Source organism: Carcharhinus amblyrhynchos, chromosome 3 (genome assembly GCF_965287045.1).
Source record: "Carcharhinus amblyrhynchos chromosome 3, sCarAmb.v2.hapA, whole genome shotgun sequence".
In the NCBI taxonomy this organism is placed as follows: Eukaryota; Metazoa; Chordata; class Chondrichthyes; order Carcharhiniformes; family Carcharhinidae; genus Carcharhinus; species Carcharhinus amblyrhynchos.
In genome coordinates, this window is record NC_137326.1 from 38,729,044 (window position 1) to 38,756,809 (window position 27,766).

Sequence of the window (27,766 nt, forward strand, 5' to 3'; positions counted from 1 at the left end):
AGTTCTTTGCAAAGGTAAGGTACCCTCTTTAGTAGCATCATTTGTTTGGTCTATTTTCAGTGCCCTTCTCCACCTGTTGGAATTACTTTGATTCTTTCAAATTCTATATACGTTTGACCTGGTTCCTTCCTTAGGTTTCTAAACTTCCATGATGTAGCCAAGATGTAGAGTTGCCGGCATTGGACACAGGCACAGCAAGTAGTCTCACAGCACCAAATTAAAGTAACTGATCCCTCTAGCAACTGATCCCTTATGAACCAGAATTTCTTGCACTGTGACCTGCCGGCCCTCCTCAAATCTGCATTGTTCCTTCCCTTCTTCTTTGCCTGCTCCCAGCAATGACCTTTCCTGATTGCCAGGGACCATTCTGCCTGCAACTGGTCAGCCTGGTAATCTGGACGACTGCTGTGTGGAAAACATACTTTAAAAATTCAGCAAGACCAGCACATTTTGGGGATTTCTTTTGACATTGAGGTCTCTCCTTTCGTCTGCATCCCTTCAGCCAATTTTTAATCTGCATTTTCTTCCGAAATGTAATGTTTCAGCTTCTCTATATTAAATTGCATCTCCGCTTCGTCTGCATTTTACTAACCATCCCGAAATCTTCTAAGTAATTTCAATGTTGCCAAACTCCATTTTTGTGTCATCAGTAAATTTTAATATTGTGCTTCATATGCCCAAGTATTTGAACTCTGAGACACATCACTTCCAGCTTTCTTCAACTGAGAAACAGCCATTAACCCTAACATTATCTATTAACCATCTTTTATTCCATGCAGGCGAATTTCCTTTTATACTTACATTGATACTTCCATTGAAATGATTATTTGTGACAAGTCTCCGGAAGCTAGTTTTGTCAAATCACAGACGCAAATCCATATATACTATATCTATTGCATTCTTTTTATGTGAATAATCACACTGTAAAAGAAATCCTAAAATTTGATGTAATCCCCTTTTTATCTTATAAATATATCTACATTTTTTCTCACTTTGCAAGGTTCCCCAGTGCTGATTTCTCACTCTGCTAACTTTTTGACCTGTTAATTTAGACCAACGCTCTTTTTTTTTCATTGAGCTACACATTTTCCGTGCAGCCCTCTTATTTTGACTCCATATAGGAACAAAGGGAATAGACCAGGTGGGTCCTCAAGCCAACTTCACTCACGAGATCATGGATAATCTATCTTAACACCATTTGCCCACACTACCTCCATATCCTTCAATATCTTTGACATCTAGAAATCTATCAGTGTCTGTCTTGAATATACTCAATGGCTGAGCCTCTACAGCGCTATGAAGTAGAGAATTTCAAAGATTCACAACCCTCTGTGTAAAGAAATTCTTCTTCATTTCAGTCTTAGATGGTCCATCCTCTTATTCTTAGGCAGTGTCTCCCAGGTTCTATACCTTCCAGACAACAGAAACATCATTCCTGCATTTATCTTATCAAACCCTGTAAGAATGTGGTATGCTACAGTGAGATCACCTTTCATTCTTCTGAACTCTAGAGAATATAAACCCCTCTTTCCTCAAAGGATAATCTCACTATCAGGGATCAGTTAGATGAGCCTTCACTGCACTCCCTCTAAGGCAAGTTATACTCTTCCTTAGGTAAGGAGACAAAAACTATATACAATATTCCAGGTGTGGACTCATCAAGGCTCTATACAAGACTTCTTTACTCCTCTACTCAAATCCTTCTACAATAAACATCAATGTATCATTTGGCGTCCTAATTGTTTGCTGCACTTGCATGTTAGCTTTAATTGCTTATGAACAAGGACACCCAGGTCTCAATATCACTGGAAACCAATACTTTTCAATTACTCAACGCTTACGTACTCTGCATTTTCTTTTCTGACCAAAGTGGGTAACTTCATATTTCATCTGCCATGTTCTTGCTCAATCACTTAACTAATGTATATCCCCTTGAAGGCTCTTTGCATCCTCTTACCTCACTACGTAGTAGTCACCATTTCCTAATTACTCTGTTACTTGCATTTCAGTCAGATCAGGAACTGGAAAAAGGCCAAATTTGAAGAAATGAGAAACGATCTAAAAAGCGTGGCTTGGGACAGGTTGTTCTCTGGCAAGGATGTGATTGGTAAGTGGGAGGCCTTCAAAGGAGAAATTTTGAGAGTGCAGAGTTTGTATGTTCCTGTCAGGATTAAAGGCAAAGTGAATAAGAATAAGGAACTGTAGTTCTCAAGGGATAGTGCACATCTGATAAAGAAGAGAGAGACGTACGATATGTATAGGCAACAGGAAACAAGTAAGATGCTTGAGGAGTATAAAAAGTGCAAGAAACTACTTAAGGAGGAAATCAGGAGGGTTAAAAGAAGACATGAGGTTGCTTTGGCAATCAAGCTGAAGGATAATCCCAAGAGCTTCTACAGGTATATTGAGAGCAAAAGGATAGTAAGGGATAAAATTAGTCCTCTTGAAGATCAGAGTGGTCGGCTTTGTATGGAACCAAAAGAAATGGGGGAGATATTAAATGGGTTTTTTTGCATCCATATTCACTAAGGAAACTGGCATGGAGTCTACGCAAATAAGGCAAACAAGTAGGGAGGTCATGGAACCTATACAGATTAAAGGGGAGGAGGTGCTTGCTATCTGGAGGCAAATCAGAGTAGATAAATCCCCAGTACCGGACAGGGTATTCCTTCGGACACTGAAGGACACTAGTGTTGAAATTTCAGGGCAGGTATATTTAAAATGTCGATATCTACGGGTGAGGTGCCAGATGATTGGGAGGATGGCTCGTGTTGTTCCATTGTTTAAAAAAGGCTCAAAAAGTAATCCGGGAAATTATGGGCCAGTAAGCTTGATGTCAGTAGTAGGTAAATTATTGGAAGGAGTACTAAGAGATAGGATCTACAAATACTTGGATGGACAGGGACTTATTATGGAGAGTCAACGTGGCTTTGTGCGTGGTAGGTCACGTTTAACCAATCTATTAGAGTTTTTCCAGGAAGTTACCAGGAAAGTGGATGAAGGGAAAGCAGTGGATGTTGTTTACATGGACTTCAGTAAGTCCTTTGACAAGGTCCCGCACAGGAGGTTAGTTAGGAAGGTTCAGTTGCTAGGTATACATGGAAAGGTAGTAAATTCAATTAGACATTGGCTCAATGGAAGAAACCAGTGAGTGGTATTGGAGGATTGCTTCTCTGAGTGGAGGCATGTGACTAGTGGTGTGCCACAGGGATCAGTGCTGGGTCCATTGACATAGATGACAAACAACAATGATCTGGATGATAATGTGGTAAATTGGATCAGCAAATTTGCTGATGATACAAAGATTGGCGGTGTAGTGGACAGTGAGGAAGGTTTTCAAAGCTTGCAGAGGGATTTGGACCAGCAAGAAAAATGGGCTGGATAAAGGCAGATGGAGTTTAATGCAGACAAGTGTGAGGTACTGCACTTTGGAAGGACACACCAACGTAGGGGACACATGATAAATGGTAGGACACTGAAGAGCGTAGTAGAACAGAGGGATCTGGGAATACAGATACATAATTCCCTAAAAGTGGCGTCACAGGTAGACAGGGTCATAAAGAGTGCTTTTGGAACATTGGCCTTATAAATCAAAATATTGAGAGTAAGTGTTGGAATGTTATGGTGAGGTTGTTTAAGACATTGGGGAGGCCGAATTTAGAGTAATGTGGCAGTTTTGGTCACCTAATTACAGGAAGGATATTAATAAGGTTGAAAGAGTGCAAAGAAGGTTTACAAGGATGTTGCCGGGACTTGAGAACCTGAGTTACACAGAAAGGTTGAATAGGTTAGGACTTTATTCCCTGGAGTGTAGAAGAATGAGGGGAGATTTGACAGAGGTGTATAAAATTATGATGAGTATAGATAGAGTGAATGCAAACAGGCTTTTTCCACTGAGGCTAGGGGTGAAAAACAACTAGAAGACATGGGTTAAGGGTGAAGGGGGAAAAGTTTAAAGGGAATATTGGGGAGGAAGGAGGTTTCTTCACACAGAGAGTGGTGGAAGTGTGGAATGAGCTGCCAGATGAAGTGGTAAATGCGGGCTTACTTTTAACATTTAAGAAAAACTTGAAAAGATACGTGAATGAAGGGGGTGTGGAGGGATATGGTCCAGGTGCAGGTCTGTGGGACTAGGCAGAAAAATGGTTTGGCACAGCCAAGAACATAAGAACATAAGAAATAGGAGCAGGAGTAGGCCATCTGGCCCTTCGAGCCTGCCCCGCCATTCAATAAGATCATGGCTGATCTGTCGTGGCTCAGTTCCACTTTCCCGCCCTCTCCCCATAACCCTTAATCCCCTCTCTTATCAAAAACCCATCAACCCGCTTCTTAAAAATATTTAGCGAGGCAGCCTCCACCACTTCAACGGGCAGAGAATTCCAGAGATTCACCACCCTTTGAGTGAAGAAGTTCCTCCTCAACTCCGTTCTGAACTGCCCCCCCTTTATCTTGAGGCTGTGCCCCCTAGTCCTACTGTCTTTTTTGAGCGGGAAGAGTCTTTCCACCTCTATCCTATCCATCCCATTCATCATCTTATACGTCTCAATGAGATCTCCCCTCATTCTTCTAAACTCTAACGAGTACAAGCCTAGTTTATTCAGCCTCTCCTCATAGCTCAACCCCCTCAACTCCGGTATCAGCCTAGTAAACCTCCTCTGCACTCCCTCCAAGGCCAAAATATCCTTGCGCAGGTGCGGCGCCCAAAACTGCACACAGTACTCCAGCTGCGGCCTCACCAATGCCCTATACAGCTGCAGCAAGACCTCCCTACTTTTATATTCAATCCCCCTCGCTATGAAGGCCAGCATCCCATTCGCCTTCCTGACCACCTGCTGCACCTGCAGGCTGGGTTTTTGCGACTCATGCACAAGGACCCCGAGGTCCCTCTGCACCGTCGCCTGCTGCAGTTTTTCGCCACGTAAGTAATAGTCCTTCCTACCATTCTTCCTACCAAAGTGGACCACCTCACACTTGCCAACATTAAATTCCATTTGCCATTTCCTGGCCCATTCACCCAGCCTATCTAGATCCTTCTGCAGACTCTCCACACCCTCCGCACAATTTGCCTTTCCCCCAAGCTTAGTGTCATCAGCAAATTTCGACACCCTACACTCGGTTCCCTCCTCCAGATCATCTATATAAATGGTAAATAGCTGAGGCCCCAGCACCGACCCCTGGGGCACCCCACTAGTCACCAACCGCCAATCCGAATAGCACCCATTGACCCCCACTCTCTGCCTCCTATTTGACAACCAATCCTCTATCCACGCTAACACCCTACCCCCAACTCCATGTCCTCTGACCTTCTGCAGTAACCTCTTGTGAGGTACCTTATCAAACGCCTTCTGAAAATCCAGAAAGACCACATCCACCGGCTCTCCTCTATCCACCGCCCTAGACACATCCTCATAGATCCTCACATCCTCAAGAAGGGCCAAAAGGCCTGTTTCTGTGCTGTAATGTTCTATGGTTCTATTAGCCATTTGTCCCACTTCAATTCTGACAGTAAAGTGCCTTCCCTTGTTGAATTAGAAATATAATCTTCTGCTGTTCTAATGGTGAGTTTCGAGGTAGGGAATGTTTAATTGTGCCAATGGGTGGCGGGTAAGCACCTCGCTGTCTTCCTGCCTCCACCTGAGTTGAATCCAAGGTGGGAAGGCCAAATTAATGATCACTTAAGGGCCTCATCCTGTTGCCACCCGTATTAACTTGGCTGTGGCTGGCCCTGTCACCATGCGGTATGCATGACAACTAAATCTACGTGAGCTGCTGCTTGTCATCTCCCAGTGCTTTGGTGGGTGGGTGGAGGGGGGTGGGGATGGGATGGTCCCTCAGAATGAGGGGAGATCTCATTGAGACGTATAAGATGATGAATGGGATGGATAGGATAGAGGTGGAGAGACTCTTCCCACTCAGAAAGGACAGTAGGACTAGGGGGCACAGCCTCAAGATAAAGGGGGGGCGGTTTAGAACGGAGTTGAGGAGGAACTTCTTCACTCAAATGGTGGTGAATCTCTGGAATTCTCTGCCCGTTGAGGTGGTGGAGGCTGCCTCGCTAAATATTTTTAAGACGCGGGTTGATGGGTTTTTGATAAGCGAGGGGATTAAGGGTTATGGGGAGAGGGCGGGAATGTGGAACTGAGCCACAACAGATCAGCCATGATCTTATTGAATGGCGGGGCAGGCTCGAAGGGCTAGATGGCCTACTCCTGCTCCTATTTCTTATGTTCTTATGTAACTCAGTGCTTGATCAAGGGACCTGATATTGGGAAGCAGGGCCTGCTGATGTCCTTGCTGCTGACCCACCACTCCACCTCCAACCTGAGAAAGCCTTCCTATCGTTACTTATCTAGGTCATTCCTAACTCTCCAACGGTTGTAGTTCCAGAAATAGTCACCACCTCCCTTGTGGCAGGCCAATCAGAAGCTGGCAAGTAAAAGAACTGCCAGCTTTGACTGGCCGTAGCTCTCAGTAAGCAGCACCTCCACCTTCAGGGTATTGATCCTGTGGAAAGGCCTGTGATGAGCCTCTCTCTGCCTGATCGGGGAAGGCCTGCACAACTATGAGCCACAGGAGACAAAACTCATCTCTTACTGGCTTTCAAGCCAGCAGGCAAAAACCACCATCACCTCTAAAAGATTCCGCCCTTAATAGGGTGCATTCTAAGAACTCTCCCCCACTTTGACCATTAGTTTTATCTCAGACTATATTGAGATAATTAAATCAATCAATGTTATCACCCTATTGTTTTCACATATCTTTATGAATAATCTAAAAATCCACCCTCTTTTCAACTCTGCTATTTTGTGGCTTATTAGACACATCAAAAACTGTACCACTTCCTTTGGTTTTCTGTCTTTCCTGTCACGTCCATGCAATTATATCTGCAGATTTATGAAAAACGGAGTTTTTATTCAAAAAAGTAAACTGGAGAATGGATAATCTGTTTTGAAATATGATGGAGGGTAAGTGACCTTTGTTCTTGTCTACACAGAGCATGGAAAGCAAATGTCCTTTTGGAACATTCCATTGAGAAGACATTAAATTGCAGCAGATCTTTCTTGTGGATTGTCTTGATTTGTCTAAATAAGAAACTAAAGTACAATGGCTCCACAAAAACTTTGCCTTAGAATGGAATTACATTGAATTCACATAGAGATGCAGATGCTGACACTCAAACCCTATTCTATGTCAATGCTTCAGTTGTCAAGGGACCATTTTTGTGGACAATGGGAAAATGAAAATGTCATGTGACAGAAACCAGGTTATAAGATTTATTAACTCACACTTTAGACAGCAGTCAGAACTCAGACTGGGAGACCAGGAGGTTCAGAGGGAAGAGATCCAGTTCACCAAAGGAAGCATCCTGCCTCAAACCCACTAACAAGCAGAGAAATAGGCTAACCTTTTACCTACCGATTTGAGGAACCAAGATTTTCGATACTGCATCTCAACTGGAGAAAAGCCAGAAACCCGCTCCTGCGATTATTAAGCCACTGAACTGATCACTAGGAACTCCCATCCTTCATTTCTTCAAGAACCCAAAAGGGAATCATCAACCCTGCAACGTTTTCCAAGCTTCCATCTCAAAAGATTTGGAGTGAAAACTTAGACTTTCTAAAAGAAAATTAAGTGCATGATATCTCTTTTGTAATGACCTTTGCTTGTGCCTAAGCATGTTTGTGTATCAGTGGGTGCTGTTGTAAATACATTTGGGTGCTGAGAAATAAACATTTACTCAATTTTTGTAAAGGCTGGAGAAAAAAACTCCGGTCTGTTTTTAAGCGCTAAAGCAATTAAGGTAACAAAACACTTTTTTAAAAAACACAGCTATCTGTGGACAGTTGAAAAGTGGAAGGGGAACCACCCTACCATCTCTCCCTTGTCAATTACAATAAGTAGATTTTAACTCAAAGTAATGCTCTATACAGCCTTTATTTCAGTCATTTCATATGCAGTTTCTCCTATATTCCTCTTCTATCAAACCAATTTTTCTTAAACTTGTACGCTGTCCAGCGTCACCACATTTGAACTGTTTAATTTAATGCCATCCATTTTATTTCAAATTCTCCCCTTGTTCTTGTCAATGGTTTTACTTTCAGCAAATACTTTCTAAGTTTCCAAATAGCAATTTCTTTCTGAACTTTAGTCACATCCTCTGTTCTCAGTAGGATTACTAAACTGTCTCAATATTTCCTGTTGACTTCAATACAGCTGATGCAGTTTGAAATCACCAGCACTAAATGGTACTTGATGCTTCAAACAGAAGTCTAAATGACAAATAACCAGATCATTAATAGCCTACATTATTTCAATCAGCAGCCAGCTATATGTTCCCAAAAGTGCAATTCCAGCTCTCTTGTCAAAATAAGCTGCAGTTTTAATATTTAGTTGGGGCATTGCTCTTGCCAATTATATCTGCATTGGATACTTGGCTGACAAAATGCTACATATATTTATTGCTGCTTTACAGATGTGCTTAAAGTTTAAATGTGTTCTCAATTCAAACAAGAGGTGGGCCCAGAGGGAAACACTAGCTTACTCATTCACAGCTACATGACATCTTGTGGGGTTAGATGCCAAGATATTTTTACATTTTAAAAAAAGTAACATTTGTCAGTGATTCCTCTGAATCATCTAAACGGGTCCTGTGCTGAAGTAATGAATTTTTGTTGAATGCAAATCTTTTCTAGGATGGGGTGATGCTGGCTAATGGAGCAAACTTGAGGAAATCTGAGTGTAAAATTAAGGTGTATAGTATATCTGGTTATGCATTGAAAGTAATAACTGATACCAGTAATGAATCCAATGTACTCTGCTGATGCATGCTATTAGTGATCCCTGGAGGTCACTTAATTAACCTCAGAGAGAACTGACAGGGTCATATCAGCTGTCTATTTCACACCCTGTCCCATTATTTCCCATTGAGTGTATGTTGGAAGGTGGGAGAGAGTGGGAGCTTAGAATCAGAAGACTGACTGAAAAACTTAGGCTGGAATTAGGTTGAATGAGGTTGCGTCAATAGACTAGGATGAGATCATTTGTAAATGAGAATAGGACTTTGAATTCAGTGCGATGAAGGGCCAGGGAACCTCTAGAGGCCAGCAAGAACAGTTGTGCTAGATAAGTAGGTACGAGTGTGGACAAATGATGGAAAAAAAAGGAAATTTTGGGCAACTGGAACCTATTGGATGGAGTTTGGAGCTCTGGACAAACAAGGCTGGAAGTAAAATAAGCAACAGGGAAAAAAGTTTCTAGCAGCAGTATTTGAGAGGTAAGTTTTGGGTAGAAGCAGGATTGGTGGCTGGCTGGATAGGGGGTTTGAAGCTTAACTCAGGGTCATTCAGGTATCCAGACTGTACATCACCAGATTCAGGGTCAGTCAAAGCCAGAGAGCAATATACTATCAAGGGAAAAGCTACTACATTTTGATGGTGGCCATGTTAATTTGGAGACATTTCTGTCTCATGTACATCAGTCAAGCACATGATAGTGAATCAGAGCAAAATAATAGAAGTGTTAAAATCCAAATCAAAACCAGAAAGTGCTGGAATTATTAAACAAGTCTGGCACCATCTGTGGAGGGCACACAGTTTATGTTTCAAGTCTTATGTGACTTGTTCAGAACTGAAGGGAATTAAAAATGTAAGCAAAATACTGTGGAAACTGTGTAGGATTCCTCTGGATGTTCTGGTTTCCTGCCACAGTTCAAAATGTACAGGTTAGGTTGATTGGCCATGATAAATTGCCCCTTAATGTCAGGAAAATATGTAGAGTAAATACATAGGGTTACAGGGATGGGGCCTGGGCAGGATTGTTGTCAATGCAAGTTCAATGGTCCAAATGGCCTCTTTCTGCACTGTAGGGATTCTATGATTCTAACAGAGGATGCTGCCAAAACTCAGCAGGTCTAGCAGCATTGTAAGGAGAGAAAGAAGAGTTAATGCTTTGAGTCCTTTTACTCTTCATCAGAACCGAAGGGAGGGAGAAAGTAGTAGATATGTGCAGATATTGAAATTGCAACAGGCTTCAACAGGGGATCTGCAGCAGGTCAAAGATGGACATGCGAGCATGAGAGCAAGTTACTGAGTTAAAATAGCAAGCAACAGGAAGGTTGACTCATGCTTGCAGATGAAAGGTATTCCGTATTGTTGTCATCTGTCTTCTTTTAGTCTCCCCAGTGTAGTGGAGGCCACAGTCAGAGCAGTGAATACAATTGAAGGAAATGCAGGTGAAATGCTGCTTTAACCTGAAAGGAGTATTTGGGGCCTTGAATTGAGAGAGTGGGTAAAGGGCAGGTGCTGCTCCTTCTGCGATTGCAAACGAAGCTGCCGTAGGAAGGGGGTGGAGAGTTGGGTGGGATGGAAGAGTGGACAAAGGTGTAATGGAGTCCCTATGGAATGTTGACAGAGGGGTGAGGGGACAATGTGTTTGATGATAGCATTGTACTGGAATTGGCAGAAATGGAGGGAAGGAGAAATATCATTGTTTTATGCTGCTGAAAAGGTAAGGTGGGGGAGGGTGCAGAACAAGAATGAAGCTCTGGAATAGGGTAGGGGATGGGAGGCATTAAATAAACAAGATATAATGGAATAAAAGGCAAGTAGGGGTAGTGAATTCTAGACCCAAGCAAATCTAAATAAACAGACATCAGAGAACCACAAAACAAATTTCAAACTGAACCACTTCCCTTCAACTTGTGTGAAACACTGAGAGCATGTGAATTTTTTATGCATTCAAGCAATGTGGGATTCGCTGGCTAGGCCAGCACTCATTGGCCATTCCTAACTATCTTTGAGAAATGGTGGTGAGCTACCTTCTTGAAACGCTGCAGTCCATGTGGTGCAGGTGCACCCACAGTGCTATGAGGGAACGAGTTCCAGGATTTTGACCTTCTGACAGTGAATATATTTCCAAGTTAGGATGATGAGTGGCTTGTGGAGAGGTGGAGGGGGAACCAATCATTAAGTTCAGATTCATAGAGCTAGCTGCAATGCATACAATATGCTCTAACTCCTTTAGATAAGTTTCTCAAAAACAACAAACACGAGTAAAACAATGTTACGTTAGCCTGAAGCCTAACCTCAGTTTTCATGTCAGTCTCTTCATAGATTAGAGGAGCTTTCCACTTTGATGAAATACCCAACACTTGAAAGCCACAATTTTGTAGAGGGGTTCATGTACTAATCAATGGCTGGTAAAGGCACAATACAGTGAATAATCCAATAGTCAATACTGCTGTTACTGTTCAGCAACATGTAGAAGAAGGGATTTTATTGATTTATCTCATGCCTTCATAAACAGAACTAAAAAGAATTTTTATCCACATAATTCCAGAACTCTCCATTTTTATTCCTCTGAGAATCTTTGCTCTGAAAGCAAAAACCTGATTCTCACAAAATGTGACGTTGTCTAATTAACTTATTTAAAAGTGTTATCTAATTACATTGTCAAGGGAGTTAACAGTAAATATCATTTCATAGCTCCAAATCAGAAGATCTCACTACAGAATTATATGCTGTCTCTTTTATGTAGCCATTCAGATCAACATTCATTTTCATGTTCCTAGGTATCTGCATTTCACTAGCCTTGGGAATATGCATTTATATCTACAATCTCTTAAGGCACTTAATTATTTACTAGTCATCCAGTTAGCTTTTTCACTTAAAACAAGCAGGAAATACTTCAAAATATGCAGGGACCCATAACAGTGGCATTGAGCCATTAAAAGAGAGGAGATTAAAAAATATACCAAAGCTTACCAAGTGGAGGTGTGTGATAGGGAGGGAAAAATAAAATGCGCAGATTAAACTCCTTTAATCTGCTTGTTGCAGCATTTTTTAAAGAAACAATGAATAAAGCAAAATCAGAATGAAATGTTACAATTGCTCATGGGCATACTGGCTAGGAACACAAAAACACAGAAGCACGGGCAGGCCATTCAGCCCACGGCCCATTGAACCTGCTAAGCTATTCAATATGATCATGGCTGAATTGGAAGTCCGAATCTTCTTATGGGATGTGCCATCAGGTTACTTAATGGAATGGGACATGGTAAAACGGAGAAGCGAGAAGAGGAGGAAGCGGCAGTGGCTACCTCCTCTGTTGAAGGATTGCAGTTTTGGCTTCACCAACCTGTAGGGGAGCTGGACACAACAACAGCAAAACAGCATTTGTTCTCTGGTTCCCTGGAACCGAACAACTCATGGAGAAAACTAGTCCTTTTCAATAGCGGATCAAATCAATGCTTTGGAAAGAGATGGAACAGATGGTGGCAGGAGCGCTGTTCTCAGGCAAAACAATACTTGTGAATGTGATCATCACCAATCAGAAAGTCTACTTTTTTCTGTGGCATTTAATTGAAATGTCCATACTACTGGGGTAAGATTTTTGGAAGATTGGAAAGGAGGTAGGGCAGTGGTTAAGAAATTAAGATTTTTGGCAGCAGGATTCTTGGCAAACTCTTGAATAAAGCTAGGGACAAACTCTTGAATAAAGCTAGAATATAATGATCACAAAATTGTCTTTAAAAAAAAAACAATGGGGAGGATTTTTATTTTGGCATTGGGACCACTAGGTTGGGATAAAATGTAGGTTTGGAACTGCACCATGATGGAAATAGTCACCTGACATGATTTTCCAAGGAATGGCTAAGTCATGGCTATGGGGTGTTTTCTCTATCCAAATAAAGAAGGCAAGTGAGCTACAGATAACGGAGGGTCAATTGGAGGTCTTCCAGCATCAAAAGTGTGAGAGTCTACTTATGCAAGTACAGGAGGGAGAGCTATCAGACTGGCAATGTGAAGTGGAAGATTCTCTAACAGGATGGCCTGGGCCTGCTGCTGTGGCCATCTTTCTGCACTGGCAATGGGTAGAAGTTTAAATTATTCTGGAATGCACATTTCTCAGCCTGCTGCCAAAAAGTTGCTTTGTTTCACTGGTCATGTTTTGGTCAGTGCTTACTGGAACATTCCGATTTTAGCTGGCACAATAAATTGCATGAATTTGCTTTGCTGCTTGTGTAGGGTAACTGTTGTGTCTCTGAACTGATCTCGGTAAAAATAGCTCAGTGTTGGGAAGATGCCAATGTGATTTTTCTACCCAGCTGCCTCCATGTCGGACTACAGCAGCCAATTTAAGTCAGCAAGGTTAGAAAGTCTTCTGATGGATCTCATCCAAAGGTATTATAACAAGTGGCTACTGAGATAGTTGATGCAATTTTTAATTTGTCAAAATTCCCTAGATTTGGGTAAGGTGCCATTAGATAGGAAAATTGCAAATGTTCCTTATTTAAAAAGGGAAAGAGACAGAAAGCAAGACATGTCAGGCCAATTAGCTTAACACCTGTCACTGGGAAAATGTTAACGCTAATAATAAATAAGGGCACTTGGATAAGTTCAAGGTAATCAGACAGAGTCACCATAATTTTGTGAAAGGGAAACCATGTTTAACCAACTTATTGGAGTTCTTTGAGAAAGTAGCACGTGCAGTGGATAAAGGGGAACCTGTGGATGTACTAAAGATTTCCAGAAGGCATTGGATAAAGTGCCACAACATAAATTGTGAAAAATAAAAGGTCATGATATGGGGGGGTTCTAACATGGATAGACAATTGGATGCAGAGAGCTGGCATAAATAGGTCTTTTTCTGGTTGGCCAGATGTAACGAGTGGTGTGCCATAGGGATCAGTGTTGGCACCTCAACTGTTTACAATTTATATAAATACCTGGAATGAAGGATGGATAAGATGGTTGCCACATTTGCTAATGACACAAAGGTAGGTAGGAAAATAAATTCTGAAGAGGACATAAGGCGGCTACAAAAAGATACAGTTAGGCAAAGGTCTGACAAGTGGAGTATAATCAAGAATTTAAAAAGCATACAACTCATGAAAGCTTGTAAATGCAGTAGGATATGGATGTCTTTGTATATGAATTGCAAAAGGTTAGTATGCAGGCACAGCAAGTATTAAGAAAAGCTAATGGAATGTCACCATTTATTGTGAGAGGAACTGAATATAAGGTTAGGAAAGTTATGCTTCTGTACAGTACCGTGTAGTGTATTGGTCATTTTATTTAAAGAAGGATGTAAATGCACTGGAAGCAGTTCAGAGGTTTACCAGACAAATACCTGGAATGGGCAGGTTGTCTTATGAGGGAAGGTTGGACAGGCTACATTTATAGCATAAAGTGACTTGATCGAAACACAAAAGATCCTGAGTTCCCCTGACAGGCTGCATATGGACAGGATGTTTCCTCTGATGGGAGAATATGGAACTAAGTGTCACTGCTAAGGCGTTGCTGATTTAAAACAGAGATAAGGTGAAACAACTTTCACCCAGAGGGTTGAGAGTCTTTGGAACTCTCTTCTTGGGAAGGCAGTGAGAAGTAGGATCTTTTAATATTTTTAAGGCAGAGGTGGTTAGATTCTTATTATGCAAGTTGGTGATTGGCTATTGGGGGTAGGTGGGGTGCAGATTTGAGGTTACTATTAGATCAGCCATGATCTGAAGGGGCAAGCTCAAGAGGTTGAACAGCCTCTTCCTGCTCCTTGTTCAGATGTAAGACATGGATAAACAAGACCTGGGCTGAGATTATTGGCAGGAGATACAATGTAACATTTATCTTTACATTCTCTTTGAAGTCATTTGTTGAATGGAACATTTATAAGTTTCTTATTAAAAGCAAATATTTACCTTCCTAAAATGAATATAGTGGGGGCACAATGCATTTACTTGTTTGTTTAGACAAGGAGGCTCAGTTCATGGGCCTATCCCTGTTGGGAATAGATTAGTCCTTGTGCAAACTCTCCGAAGGCCAAGGTTGTAGAGCATTGCTGATAAGCGTACAGAGAGATGGATGCTTGGTGCCTTCCACATAGCCTTTTGTCACTGCTTGGAGCATGGAGAGTCCAGCTTCACTCTGGTTCTGGGGCATTTGCAGATGCCAAAATGTACAAAGGTGATTAACTCAATTTTTTTTTCTTGTATTATTGATGCTTTGCTGGATGAAGTTATATGAAAGTTAATGCTATTGACCTTTGTCAACAATATAGACCTTGGGAGACTCTGTCATGGAGTATCTGAAACAGATGTATTGCAAGTGAATGGTGGGTCCATATTGGAGGTGGTGAAATTCCTTTCAACTGAAGTGAAGCCTAACTACATGGTCCCTCTCATTCTGTCCAGTTGCAGCTAATGCATGTGTCCCCTCCCTTCTTCTGTCTCACCACCACAAATGGCTTCTGGATCTGAGGTGGTAGTGGTGAGCCCTCATAATTGTGAGAATTGTGCAGGATGCTACATATAACCACAAACACAGATACCGTTATGAGTCTGCACTGTACAGAACCCATGGTGATCGCAGCAGTGAAACTCTGCTTTATTGATGGCTTGTTTCATAGTTTTACATGTGATTCCATGCTGTTATTGACATTCTGACTCACACTGTGGCATGGCAGAACGTAGTCATGAATCACATAGGGAGTGCTATCCCTTGTCTCTGAGAGGCTGCCCTACTGTCCATCTTGGAGGCCTGAATATGATGGATATAGCAAACTATTGAAGGATGAAAGCTTCATAGATAGTTCCATGATAGCAAGTAGTTAATAAGATGAATTCTTGCTGTGGTTCCACACCAACTGCATATTGACTGAGTGGTAGGCCTTGCAGTTGTAATATTGCTCTCTGTTGACATAGGAAACCAGCAGAACTAAATTGTGTGCAGTCAATAAACCACACGCTCTCTCATCTTGGTCTTTACTCCTCAGGAAAAAGATGAAGCCCCTCTCTTGCTGCAAAGTGCCTCTGTCACTGCCTGGATTCTTCTGTGGATGTTGAACTGTGGCACATTGCAAATACTGGCAGCTCCTGCTTGGAAGGAACTAGTTGTGATGCCTAAAAGGAACATAATGATCTTCACAGCTGTGAGATGGGTCATCTTTATGGAGGTCTGAGACTCCAGGTCTTTGTGAAGGAGGTGACTCCACTCTGTCACCACAGCTTTAGTAAAGTCCTCTGAGGCACTGCTCTGCGTCATCCCAACATAAGACAGGTGCACCTCTTGAAAGACTCTCCTGGGTGAGGGACCCCATCCTCCTCAGATTCCTTCCTCTGTCTTCCACATACTGCTGAGCAAGTGGCCCTGCAGCTACTATCCTCATTCGTAAGCAAGATTATATAATGCTCTTGGCCTTCGGTTAGCAGAAATCTTGAATCACCTTCAGCACCTTACCACAATGCCAATTTTCCTGAGAACAATTAAGTCAACAACACCAAAGCTGCAACTTGTTAAATGGTCTTCCAGGCCATCCACACCTGACTTGCTAACACTTCTTATTATGAAGAAAGGAGGGAGTAATGAAGGAGGAAGGTGTATCCTGCATATTCAACAGCCAATTTGAGTATTCGTTGATTGCATCAGCCCAGTGATGTCTATGACCTTATGATCTTGCCCTTTTAGCACATGTACCTCTGCACGCCCATTCATTGTCTGACCTGTGTAGACAGTGGTGTCTTCTACATACTACGGTGGAGGTATGTCTGCACAGTGCCCCTAGAAATGGTGCCCATTGAGTTGACCTGGTGAGTAGCTATACCAAACAGAATAACCTTCCTAATTCAACCTTGCATGGTGTCACGGTACGGGCGTGAGGATAATACAAATTTTAAAGCTATATTTTTAAAACATAGGCACAAAATCAGAAGATGATTGGAATATGAGATTTTTTTGGCATTTGACCGGTTAGCCATGTCTGATTAAAAAAGCGCCCGAGTTAAAGAATCTCCCAGCTACCTGTGAGATTCACACATCATTGTTTAAGACTGGAACAAAACCTATAGCCAACGGGGTTTACAGATAACTTGTCTCTTTGCTTCACCAGTGAGTATGAAATGAGAATCCTCTGATTTACAACACCTCCACTCCAGCCAAAGCATCAGTTAATCTAAGAAACTTAAGGCCTGTTACGAAAGAGACCAAAATAATCACTACTTCTATAGATTGCTTTTTTTCTTGATGTGCATTCAATCTTTGTTTGAATGGTTAAGTATATGAGATGCTGAGATAATAAATAATCTTTATTTTTAAATTCACAAAAGCTTGCTGTGAGAAATATTTAAACTGGGGCAAATAACTCAGAGTATGAAAACATATTAACTTCACATATAAAAAGACTTTGATCGTGGATGATAAAAAAGAAACACACAAACCCTGTCCATGACAATAGAGTCAACTGATCTCTAATTGGGCATGATAGAAGTCGTGCAATTGATTGTGTCGCTTCTGAGTTAGGAAGGGAAAAATCATGTAAGAGGTTATGGTACTATTTAGGTGCCAGCCTCGGTTGTAGTATTGTCACTTCTGATGCAGGAGGTTGTTGGGTCAAGTGCTAATACTTGAATGGATAAGCTAAGCTAACTTTCAAGTGCAGTACACAGGGTATCCTGTACTGTCTTTCTGTTGAGGCATTAGTCCAAGGCCCCTTCTGGCCTTTAGGTTGTTATGAAGGATCCCATGCCATTATTTGGAAGAAAAGCAGGAGAATTCTCTCTGGTCTGACAGCATCTGTGGAGAGAGAATAGAGCCAACATTTCAAGTCTGGATGACCGTTCGTCAGAGCTAAGAGCAAGGAAAATCAGACAAGATTGATATTATGAGGCTTGGGGAGGGCAAGGGGGGGAAATGTAAATGATGATGAAGGCAGTTGAGAAAGGTCCATTAAGTGATCACAATTGTGAATGACAGAACAGAGGTACAGATTGTTAAGGGACTGCCTGAGGAATGTGGCAGTTACCCTGAAGGGGGCAGGGGGTGAAAGTGGCAATGGGCACCCACATGGGTTCCAGTTATGCCCGTCTCTTTATGCGTAATATGGAGCATTCTCTGTTCCAGTCCTACTCCGGCCCCCTTCCATAACTCCTTTAACGGCACAGTGGGGACTATTCCGTGCCACCCCATAGTCTCATCTGGAACTGGAAAAAGCTATCAATTTTGCTTCCAAATTCTACCCCTCTATTACCTTTACATGGTCTATCTCTGACATTTCTCTTCCCTTCCTTGACTATAAAACAATGAGAGGCATAGATCAGCTAGATAGTCAATATCTTTTCCCAAAGGCAGGAGAATCTAAAACTAGAGGGCACAGGTTTAAGGTGAGAGGGGAGAGATACAAAAGTGTCCAGAGGAGCAATTTTTTCACACAGAGGGTGGTGAGTGAGGTGGTGAGTAGAGGCGGGTACAATTTTGTCTTTTAAAAAGCATTTAGATAGTTACATGGGTACGATGGGTATAGAAGCATATGGGCCAAATGCGGGCAATTGGGATTAGCTTAGGGGTTTTAAAAAAGAAAGGGGGGCATGGACAAGTTGGGCCGAAGGACCTGTTTCCATGCTGTAATCCTCTATGACTCTATGACCTCTTTGTCTCCATTTCTGGCGATAAACTGTCCATCAGCATCCATTACAAGCCCACCGATTCCCACAACTACCTTGACTACAGGTCTCCACAGTGCTCACCTTGTAAGGACTCCACCCCATTCTCTCCATTCCTTCACCTCCGATGCATCTATTCTGATGATGCCACTTTCCAAAATATCTCCTTCTGCCTCAATTGTGGTTTTCCACCCGCTGTGATTAACAGGGCTCTCAATCGCATCTGACCCAGCCCCCAGGACACTGCTCTCATCCTCTTCCCTCCCTCCCAGAACCAGGATAGGGCTCCTCTTGTCCTCACTTTTCGTCTCACCAGCCTCCACATTGAAAGGATTATCCTTCGCCATTTCCATCAACTCCAGCATGATGCCATGACGCAACATATCTTCTCTCCACTCCCCCTGTCAACATTCCGCAGAGATCGTTCTCTCTGGGACACCATGATCCGTTACTCTTATCACACCCAACACCTCACCCCCTGTCCTCGGTACCTTCCCATGCAATATCAGAAGGTGCAACATCTGCCTCTTTACCTCCTCCCTGCTCACCATCCCAGGGCCTAAACACTCCTTTCAGGTGAAGCAGCGCTTCGCATGTACCTTCTACTGCATTCACTGCTCCCAATGCAGTCTACTCTACTTTGGAGGGACCAAACGCAGACTAGGTGACTGCTTTGCAGAGCACCTTCAGTCCGTCCACAAGCAGAATCCAGACCTTTCTGTCACTTGCCACTTCAACACACCACCCTGCTCTCCTGAACACATGTCTGACCTTGGCCTTTTACAATGTTCTAATGAACCCCAATGCAAACTGGAGGAACAGCGCCTCATCTTCTGACTGGGCACTTTACAGCCTTTCTGGACTGAACATTGAGTTCAACACCTTCAGAGCATGAACTCTCCCCTCAACCTTCATCCCATTTCCATTTATTTTGTTTCATTTCTTCTTTTCATCTCATTCATTCATTTTTGCTACCCCTCATTTTCACTTCCATTTTTCTACTTCTCTGTTCTCACTCCCCATCTTTGCAACCCCCCGCAACCTCCATTTCTGGGCAGCTGCCACATTCCTCAGGCAATCCCTTAACCATCTGTACCTCAGTTCTGCCATTCACACGTTCTGATTGCTTATGGACCTTTCTCAGCCTTCTTCATCATCATTTACATTTCCTTTGTCCAATTAGAACCCCGCTCCCCCCCCAACCCAAACCTCATAGTATAAATCTCGTCTGATTTTTGTTGCTCTTAGCTCTGATGAAGTCATCCAGACTTGAAATGTTGACCCTATTCTCTCTCCACAGACACTGTCAGACTTGCTGAGATTTTCAAGCGTTTTCTGCTTTAGTTTCAGATTCCAGCATCCACAGTATTTTGCTTGAATTCTCTCTGGTGTCCTGGTCACTATTTCTCCATCATCAAGAAAGATTATTTGCTCATTACCACATTGTTTGTTTGTGTGGAAATGAACTGTAACATTTCCTGTAAGGGTAACCTTTAATGGTTAAACGTTGTTCACAAGATCATTGTGAAGTAAAACTTGATACTGAGCCACATAAAACTTAGGTAAAAGAGGTAGGTTATAAGGAGGCTCTGAAAGGAAAATGAAATAGAGACAGTCAGAAAGGTTAGGGAGGGAATTCCAGAGCATTGAGCCAAGGCAACTGAAGGCATGGCCACCAATAGTGGAGCAATTAAAATCAGGATGCTAAAATGGCCAGTATCGGAGGTGCGCAGATATCTTGGAGGGTTGTGGGGCTGGAGGACATTACAGAGATAGGAAAGGAGCCTTGGAGGAGTTTGAAAATAAGGATTTCAAAATCAAGGTGTTGGTTGGTTGGGAGTCAGTGTAGGCTAGTGAGCACAGGGGTAATAGGTAAACAGGAATTGGTATCAGCAGGCAATTTGATGATTTGAATCATCAAATTTATGGATTGTAGAATGAGAGAGGCCTTTGGAATAATCAAGTCCAGAAGTAAAGATGGTATGTTGAGGGTTTCAGCAACAGATAAACTGATGTGGGGCAGAGCTTCACACAGTTGGAAATAAGTTTTTTTTTACCCATGGATTAGATACGTGATTAGAAGCTCAAGTGGGTATCAAACTTGACACCGATGTTAGAAATAATCTGGTTCAGTCTCAGACAGTTGCCAGGGTGAGGGATAGAATCATTGGTAGCTCAGAAACAGCATTTGTGACAAAGGCCATAGACATGTGAAAACTAAGGCTATGTTTTCAGATGATGTCACTGAGAGGCTGCATATTCATGCAAAAAAGGTCAAATATAAATCTCTGGGAGAGACCTGAGATATCGGCACGGGAACATGAAGAGAAGTCTGCAGGAATGGTGGGGATCACGAGTTGTGTGTTTTGAAGAGGGTTGTTGGTGACTCATTTGAAGAATATAGGCGCAGTACCTAAGAGAAAGAACCACTTACAAGATCAGTAAGTGTGAGAACCAAAAGGGAAAGCAAAGTGTTCAGCAGTTTATTGCAACAGTAACTACTCTTCAAAAATATTTCCTTGACTGTAAAACACTTTGAGAAGTCCAACAGCCATGAAGACATTATATAAATGCAAGTTTTTTTTTGCATTACTTACCTTCAAGTCTCACAACCAGTGGTACTTTCAGTTTAAGTTCACGACTTGCCTTTGTAATGCCATGTGCTATTATTGCGCAGTTGACTATTCCACCAAAAATGTTGACAAGGATTGCTTCAACCTAGGAAAAGAACAAAGAAACCAATCTCTTACAGGTTATCAGCGATAGCATTAAAAAAAAAGCAGAAATAGTAGTGTGAAAACTATGTTCTCCAAAAAAAATCAAAAGGGAAGGAAAAGGGCTGATGTGCTGGGAAGTGGAGGAGATATTCTGGAATTTAGAAAACCAACTCAACACCATAGCAGGGAGTAAATAGACTTAATGTAAGTTTTCCTACAATTTCTATGTAACAAGGTAACAATTACTTCAGGTATTACAAAAGTCTAATTTACAGAACAATGATTGAAAGTGGGTGGTTATCTCTGTCCAAGAGAATGTCATGTGTCACGCTTCTAAATACTTACCAAGTTCTTTGTATTGGTGTTTACTCAGGAAGATGATGCCCACAAAGTATCAGAAGAAGTGGACATGGTAGAGGTAATAGATAAGGTGAAAAGGATGTATTGGAAATGGTTGATATGTTTAGAATGAATAACACAAGAAATAGGAGCAGGGATGGATCAGACAGCCCATTGTTCCTGCTCTGCCATTATGCTTAATCTTGGGTTTCAACTCATTTTCCTGCCTGCTCCCCCTACTTGATGAGCTGAGACACCAAAATTCTGTCAATCCCAGCCTTAAATGTATTTAACAATAGAGCATCCACAACCCTCTGGGTACAGAATTCAAAAGAGTCACAACCCTTCAAGTGAAATAATTTCCCCTCATTTCAGTTCTAAACAATCAGCCCCATATCCTGAGACTGTGTCCCTCGTATTTCAGATTCCCCTGAACTGATGAGCTGAAACACTGTCTCAGCAACTACCCGATCAAGTTTCTTCAGAATCTTGTATGTTTCAATCAGATCAGCTCTCATTCTTCTAAACGCCAAAGAATGGAGGCCTCATTTGTTTTGTCTCTCATTATAGAACAATAGCCTCATCCCAGGGACCAAGTTAGTGAACTTGTGCTATACTGCCTCTTTTGCAAGTATATCCTTTCTTAACTATGGGGACCAAAACTACACTGGATGTGGTCTCAACAAAACTCTGTTAAATATTAGCGAGACTTTTAATTCTTGTACTCCAATGCCCTAGCAATAAAGGCCAACATACAATTTGTCTTCCTAATTGCTGGCTGGAACTGCATATTAATTTTCTCAAATGAGCACACCAACATCCCTTTGAACATCCACACTTACAAGCTGCTCACCTTTTAGAAATGTTCTGCTTTTCTACTCTTATAACCAAGGTAAATAACTTCACACTTCCTTACTTAATCTGATTATATCTCTTTGCAGCCTTTCCACGTCCTCCCCACAGCTTAACTTCCCACCTAGCTTTGTGTGATCAGCAAACTTAGATATATTACTCTCTATCTCTTCATCTAAGTCATGAATATAGATTGCAAATAGCTGTATCCTCAGCACTGACTCATGTGGAACTCCACTATTCGCTGTCTGTCAACTTGAAAATACTTCATGCCCATTCTTTGTTTTTCATCTATTAACTGATTCTCAATCCATGCTAGTATATTATCCCCAACTCTACAACCACTTATTGTGCCCATTAATCTAGTAATCCTCTTTACTGACGCTACAAGCTCTGAAAAAATGCCAATAAATTTGTCGAACAGGATTTCCCTTCAGTAAAACCATAATGACTTGTTCTAATCATTCTGTGCTTTTCTAAGTGCATTGTTAAAACTTTCTTAATAATAGATTCCAGCATTTTTCCCCAATGACTGATGTTAGGTCAACTGGTCGGTAGTTCACTGTTTTCCTTCTCTCTCCTTACTTGAAAAGTGGTGCAGCATTTGCCAACTTCCAATGATTTGATTTGATTTATTATTGTCACATATATTAGTATGCAGTGAAAAGTGTTGTTTCTTGCATGCTATACAGTCAAAGCATACCTGGAGAAGGAACGGAGAGAGTGCAGAAAGGGTGGCACGGTGGCACAATGGTTAGCACTGCTGCTTCACAGCTTCAGGGACCGGGGTTCGATTCCCGGCTTGGGTCACTGTGGGTGTGACGTTTGCAAATTCTCCTCGTGTCTGCGTGGGTTTCCTCTGGGTGCTCTGGTTTCCTCCCACAGTCCAAAGATGTGTGGGTTAGGTTGATTGGCCATGCTAAAACTGCTCCTTTGTGTCCTGGGATATGTAGGTTCGAGGGATTAGCAGGTAAATGTGTAGGGATATGACGATAGGGCCTGGGTGGGATTGTGGTCGGTGCAGACTTGATGGGCCAAAGGCCCTGTTTCTGCACTGTAGGGTTCTATGAATATAATGTTACAGTCATAGCTAACATGTAGACAAAGATCAACTTAATGTGAAGTAGGTCCATTCAGTCTGATAGCAGCAGGGAGGAAGCTGTTCTCAAGTCAGTCGGTATATGACCTCAGAATTCTGTATCCTTTTCCCGATGGAAGACGGTGAAAGAGAGAATGTCCGGGGTGCATGGGGTCCTTGATTATGCTGGCTGCTTTTCCGAGGCAGTGAGAAGTGAACCACGGTCAATGGGTGGGAGGCTGGTTTGACTGATGGATTGGGCTTCGTTCATGACCCTTTTGTAGTTTATTGCGGTCTTGGACAGAGAAGGGGCAATACCAACCTGTGATACAACCAGGAAGACTGCTTTAAGAACATAAGAACATAAGAAATAGGAGCAGGAGTAGGCCATCTGGCCCTTCGAGCCTGCCCCGCCATTCAATAAGATCATGGCTGATCTGTCGTGGCTCAGTTCCACTTTCCGGCCCTCTCCCCATAACCCTTAATCCCCTCTCTTATCAAAAACCCATCAACCCGCTTCTTGAAAATATTTAGCGAGGCAGCCTCCACCACTTCAATGGGTAGAGAATTCCAGAGATTCACCACCCTTTGAGTGAAGAAGTTCCTCCTCAACTCCGTTCTAAAACGCCCCCCCTTTATCTTGAGGCTGTGCCCCCTAGTCCTACTGTCTTTTTTCAGTGGGAAGAGTCTCTCCACCTCTATCCTATCCATCCCATTCATCATCTTATACGTCTCAATGAGATCTCCCCTCATTCTTCTAAACTCCAACGAGTACAAGCCTAGTTTATTCAGCCTCTCCTCATAGTTCAACCCCCTCAACTCCGGTATCAGCCTAGTAAACCTCCTCTGCACTCCCTCCAAGGCCAAAATATCTTTGTGCAGGTGCGGCGCCCAAAACTGCACACAGTACTCCAGCTGCGGCCTCACCAATGCCCTATACAGCTGCAGCAAGACCTCCCTACTTTTATATTCACCACTTTCTGTGGTGCACCTGTAAAAGTTTGTGATAGTAACAGACATGTCAAATTTCCTTAGTCTTCTGAGAAAGTAGAGGCGTTAGTGGGCTTTCTTAACAATAGTGTCAGCATGGAGGGACCAGGACAGGTTATTGGTGATCTGGACACCTAAAAGCTTGAAGGTCTCGGCCATTTATACTTTGTCCCCACTGATGTAGACAGGGGCACGTTCTCCACTACGTTTCCTGAAATCAATGACTACCTCCTTCATTTTATTGCCATTGAGGGTGAGATTGTTGTCATTGCATGAATTCACCAAATTCACTCTCTCATTGATGGAATCCATCTCATTGTTTGAGATCCGATCCACTGAGGTGGTGTCATCAGCAAACTGAAAAATTGAGTTGGAGGGGAATTTGGCTACACAGTGTGATGTATAAGGAATATAGTAGGGGGCTGAGGACAGTCTTGTGGGGTACCAGTGTTGAGGATGATCATGGAGGAGATGTTTTTGCCTCTCCTTACTGATAGGCACCAACTCTTGAGTTAGGAAGCTCAGGATTCAGTCGCAGAGGGAGGAGACGAGCCCCAGGCCATGGAGTTTAGAAATGAGTTTTGTGGGAATAATGGCGTTGAAGGCTGAGCTGCAATTGATAAATAGGAGTCTGACATTGGTGCCTTTATTGTCTAGATGTTCCAGAGCTGAGTGCAGGGCCAGGAAGATGGTCTCTGCTGTGGACGTGTTGTGGTGGTAGGCGAACTGTAGTGGGTCCAGGCAATCTGGGAGGCTGGAATTGATTTGTGCCATGATTAACCTTTCAAAGCACTTTGTAATGATGGTTGTCAGAGCCTCCAGAAGATAGTCATTAAGTCATGCTGCCAGGCTTTTCTTTGGTACCAGGATGATAGTCACTTTCTTGAAGCAGATAGAGACTTCAGATTGTTGTGAAGTGAGGTTATGGGACAGTTCCTGAATCTATGGCATTTTTCAAAATCATAGCTAGTACATCTACTACCTCTTCAGCCATCACTCTTAAGAATCGTAGGACATATAGGACATCAAGTCCTGGGAATTTGTTATATTTCAGTCCCTTAATTATTCTCTAATACTTTTTATATGCTGATGAGAGGGCAGGAATGTGGAACTGAGCCACGACAGATCAGCCATGATCTTATTGAATGGCGGGGCAGGCTCGAGGGGCCAGATGGCCTACTCCTGCTCCTATTTCTTATGTTCTTATGTTACTTCCACTGTCAATTTCTGGGAATGAAACTTGTGTCTTCTACTATGAAGAGAGACACAAAGTATTTGTTCAATGGCTCTGTTATTTCCTTATTTTCTATGATAGGTTATCCCGCTTCCATGGGACCAGTATTTACATTAGTTACTCACTATATAATTGTAAAAATTCTTACAATCTGCTTTCACTTTTCAGCTAGTTTACTCTTGTATTCTACTTTTTTTCCCCATTTTATCAACATTTTAGAACATAGAACATAGAATATTACAGCGCAGAACAGGCCCTTCGGCCCACGATGTTGCGCCGACCAATGAAAAAAGCAATGACCCTCTAACCTAAACCAATCTCTTTCCATCCATAAACCCTTTGGTTGACCTTTGCTAGTTTCTAAAACATTCCCAATTTTCGGACTAATTGTTTCTGCAAGATTGTAAACCTCTTTTTTCAAGCTGAGGCTATTCTTAACAAGCCACCAAGAGGTGTGGAGTTTGCACATTCTCTTTGTGTCTGCGTGGGTTTCCTCCAGGTGCTCCGGTTTCATAAGAACATAAGAAATAGGAGCAGGAGTAGGCCATCTAGCCCTTCGAGCCTGCCCCGCCATTCAATAAGATCATGGCTGATCTGTCGTGGCTCAGTTCCACCTTCCCGCCCTCTCCCCATAACCCTTAATCCCCTCTCTTATCAAAAACCCATCAACCCGCGTCTTAAAAATATTTAGCGAGGCAGCCTCCACCACTTCAACGGGCAGAGAGTTCCAGAGATTCACCACCCTTTGAGTGAAGAAGTTCCTCCTCAACTCCGTTCTAAACCGCCCCCCCTTTATCTTGAGGCTGTGCCCCCTAGTCCTACTGTCTTTTTTGAGCGGGAAGAGTCTCTCCACCTCTATCCTATCCATCCCATTCATCATCTTATACGTCTCAATGAGATCTCCCCTCATTCTTCTAAACTCCAACGAGTACAAGCCTAGTTTATTCAGCCTCTCCTCATAGCTCAACCCCCCTCCCACAGTCCAAAGATGTGTAGCTTAGGTTGATTGGCCATGTTAAAATTGCCCCTTAGTGCCCTGAAATGCTTAGGTTAGAGGGATTAGCGGATAAATATGTGAGGATGGTGGCGGGGTTGGTTGGTTGGTTGGTGCAGACTTGATGGGCCCAATGGCTTCTTTCTGCACTGTATGGTTGCTATGATTCTATGAACAAGTCTTGCTGAGATTTTGTTTTCAATAGAATGATTTTTTGTTGAACATTTTGAATTGTTTGTTTAAATGTTTCCCAGTGTTCACTTACCTCCAGACCTTTTAGTTTATTTACCCAATTTATCTTAGCCAATTCTCCCCTCATACCTATTCGCAAATAGCATACCTATTTGTAAACTCGACAGAGTCTTTTAAGAGACTTCTGGATGAGTACATGGGACTTAATAGGATTGAGGGTTATCGGTAAGCTTAGTAGGTAGGGATATGATGGCGCAACTTGTGGGCCGAAGGGCCTATTTGTGCTGTAGTTTTTCTATGTTCTAAGTAATTTGTTTTCAGCTCAAGATTCATTTTGTGCGATTGGAATATGTCATTTTCAAACATAACATTGTATTATTATCATTATTTCCCACTGGATCTTTGGCTATGAAATTACTAAGTAGCCTGGCTTCATTACACAACACTCGATCTAAGGTAGCTTTATCTCTAGTCAGCTCCAAAAATATTCTACAAATTCACCTTCTAGATCACTCTTGTACATTTGATTGTCCCAGTCTATATGATGATTAAAATCCCCCAACAATTATTGCATTGCCTTTGTTACAAGCTCCAATAATTTGTTTAATGTTCTGTTCAACAATATAACTACTATCATGGGGTCTATAAATTACTCCCACCAGTGTTTCCTGACTCTCACTATCACTAATTTTCATCCATACTGAATCTACTTAATGATCTTTTAAGGCCAGATATTTTCTTGCTAATGTCTTTATGTTTTTCTTTACTGTCAGGGCTACATCTCCTCCTTTGCCATTCTGTTTGCTTTCTCAACATATAACCATATAAAAGTGACAGCACAAGAGGCCGCCATTGGCCCATCTTGTCCATGCCAGCCCAAGGACACCAGGTGTCCTTTCAAATCCCACCTTCCTGCACCTAGCCCATAGCTCTGCATCTT

At 42.3% G+C, this 27,766-nt stretch overlaps 1 protein-coding gene across 1 annotated transcript in view; it reads right to left on the reverse strand.

Moving 5' to 3' along the window:
* Positions 1-27,766, reverse strand: part of suclg2 (succinate-CoA ligase GDP-forming subunit beta) — a 355,250-nt gene that overhangs the window by 18,987 nt on the left and 308,497 nt on the right. The window contains exon 10 of the mRNA XM_080183376.1: positions 21,028-21,148. Coding sequence (XP_080039502.1) covers positions 21,028-21,148 — 121 coding nt within the window. The remainder of the gene's footprint in view (positions 1-21,027; positions 21,149-27,766) is intronic.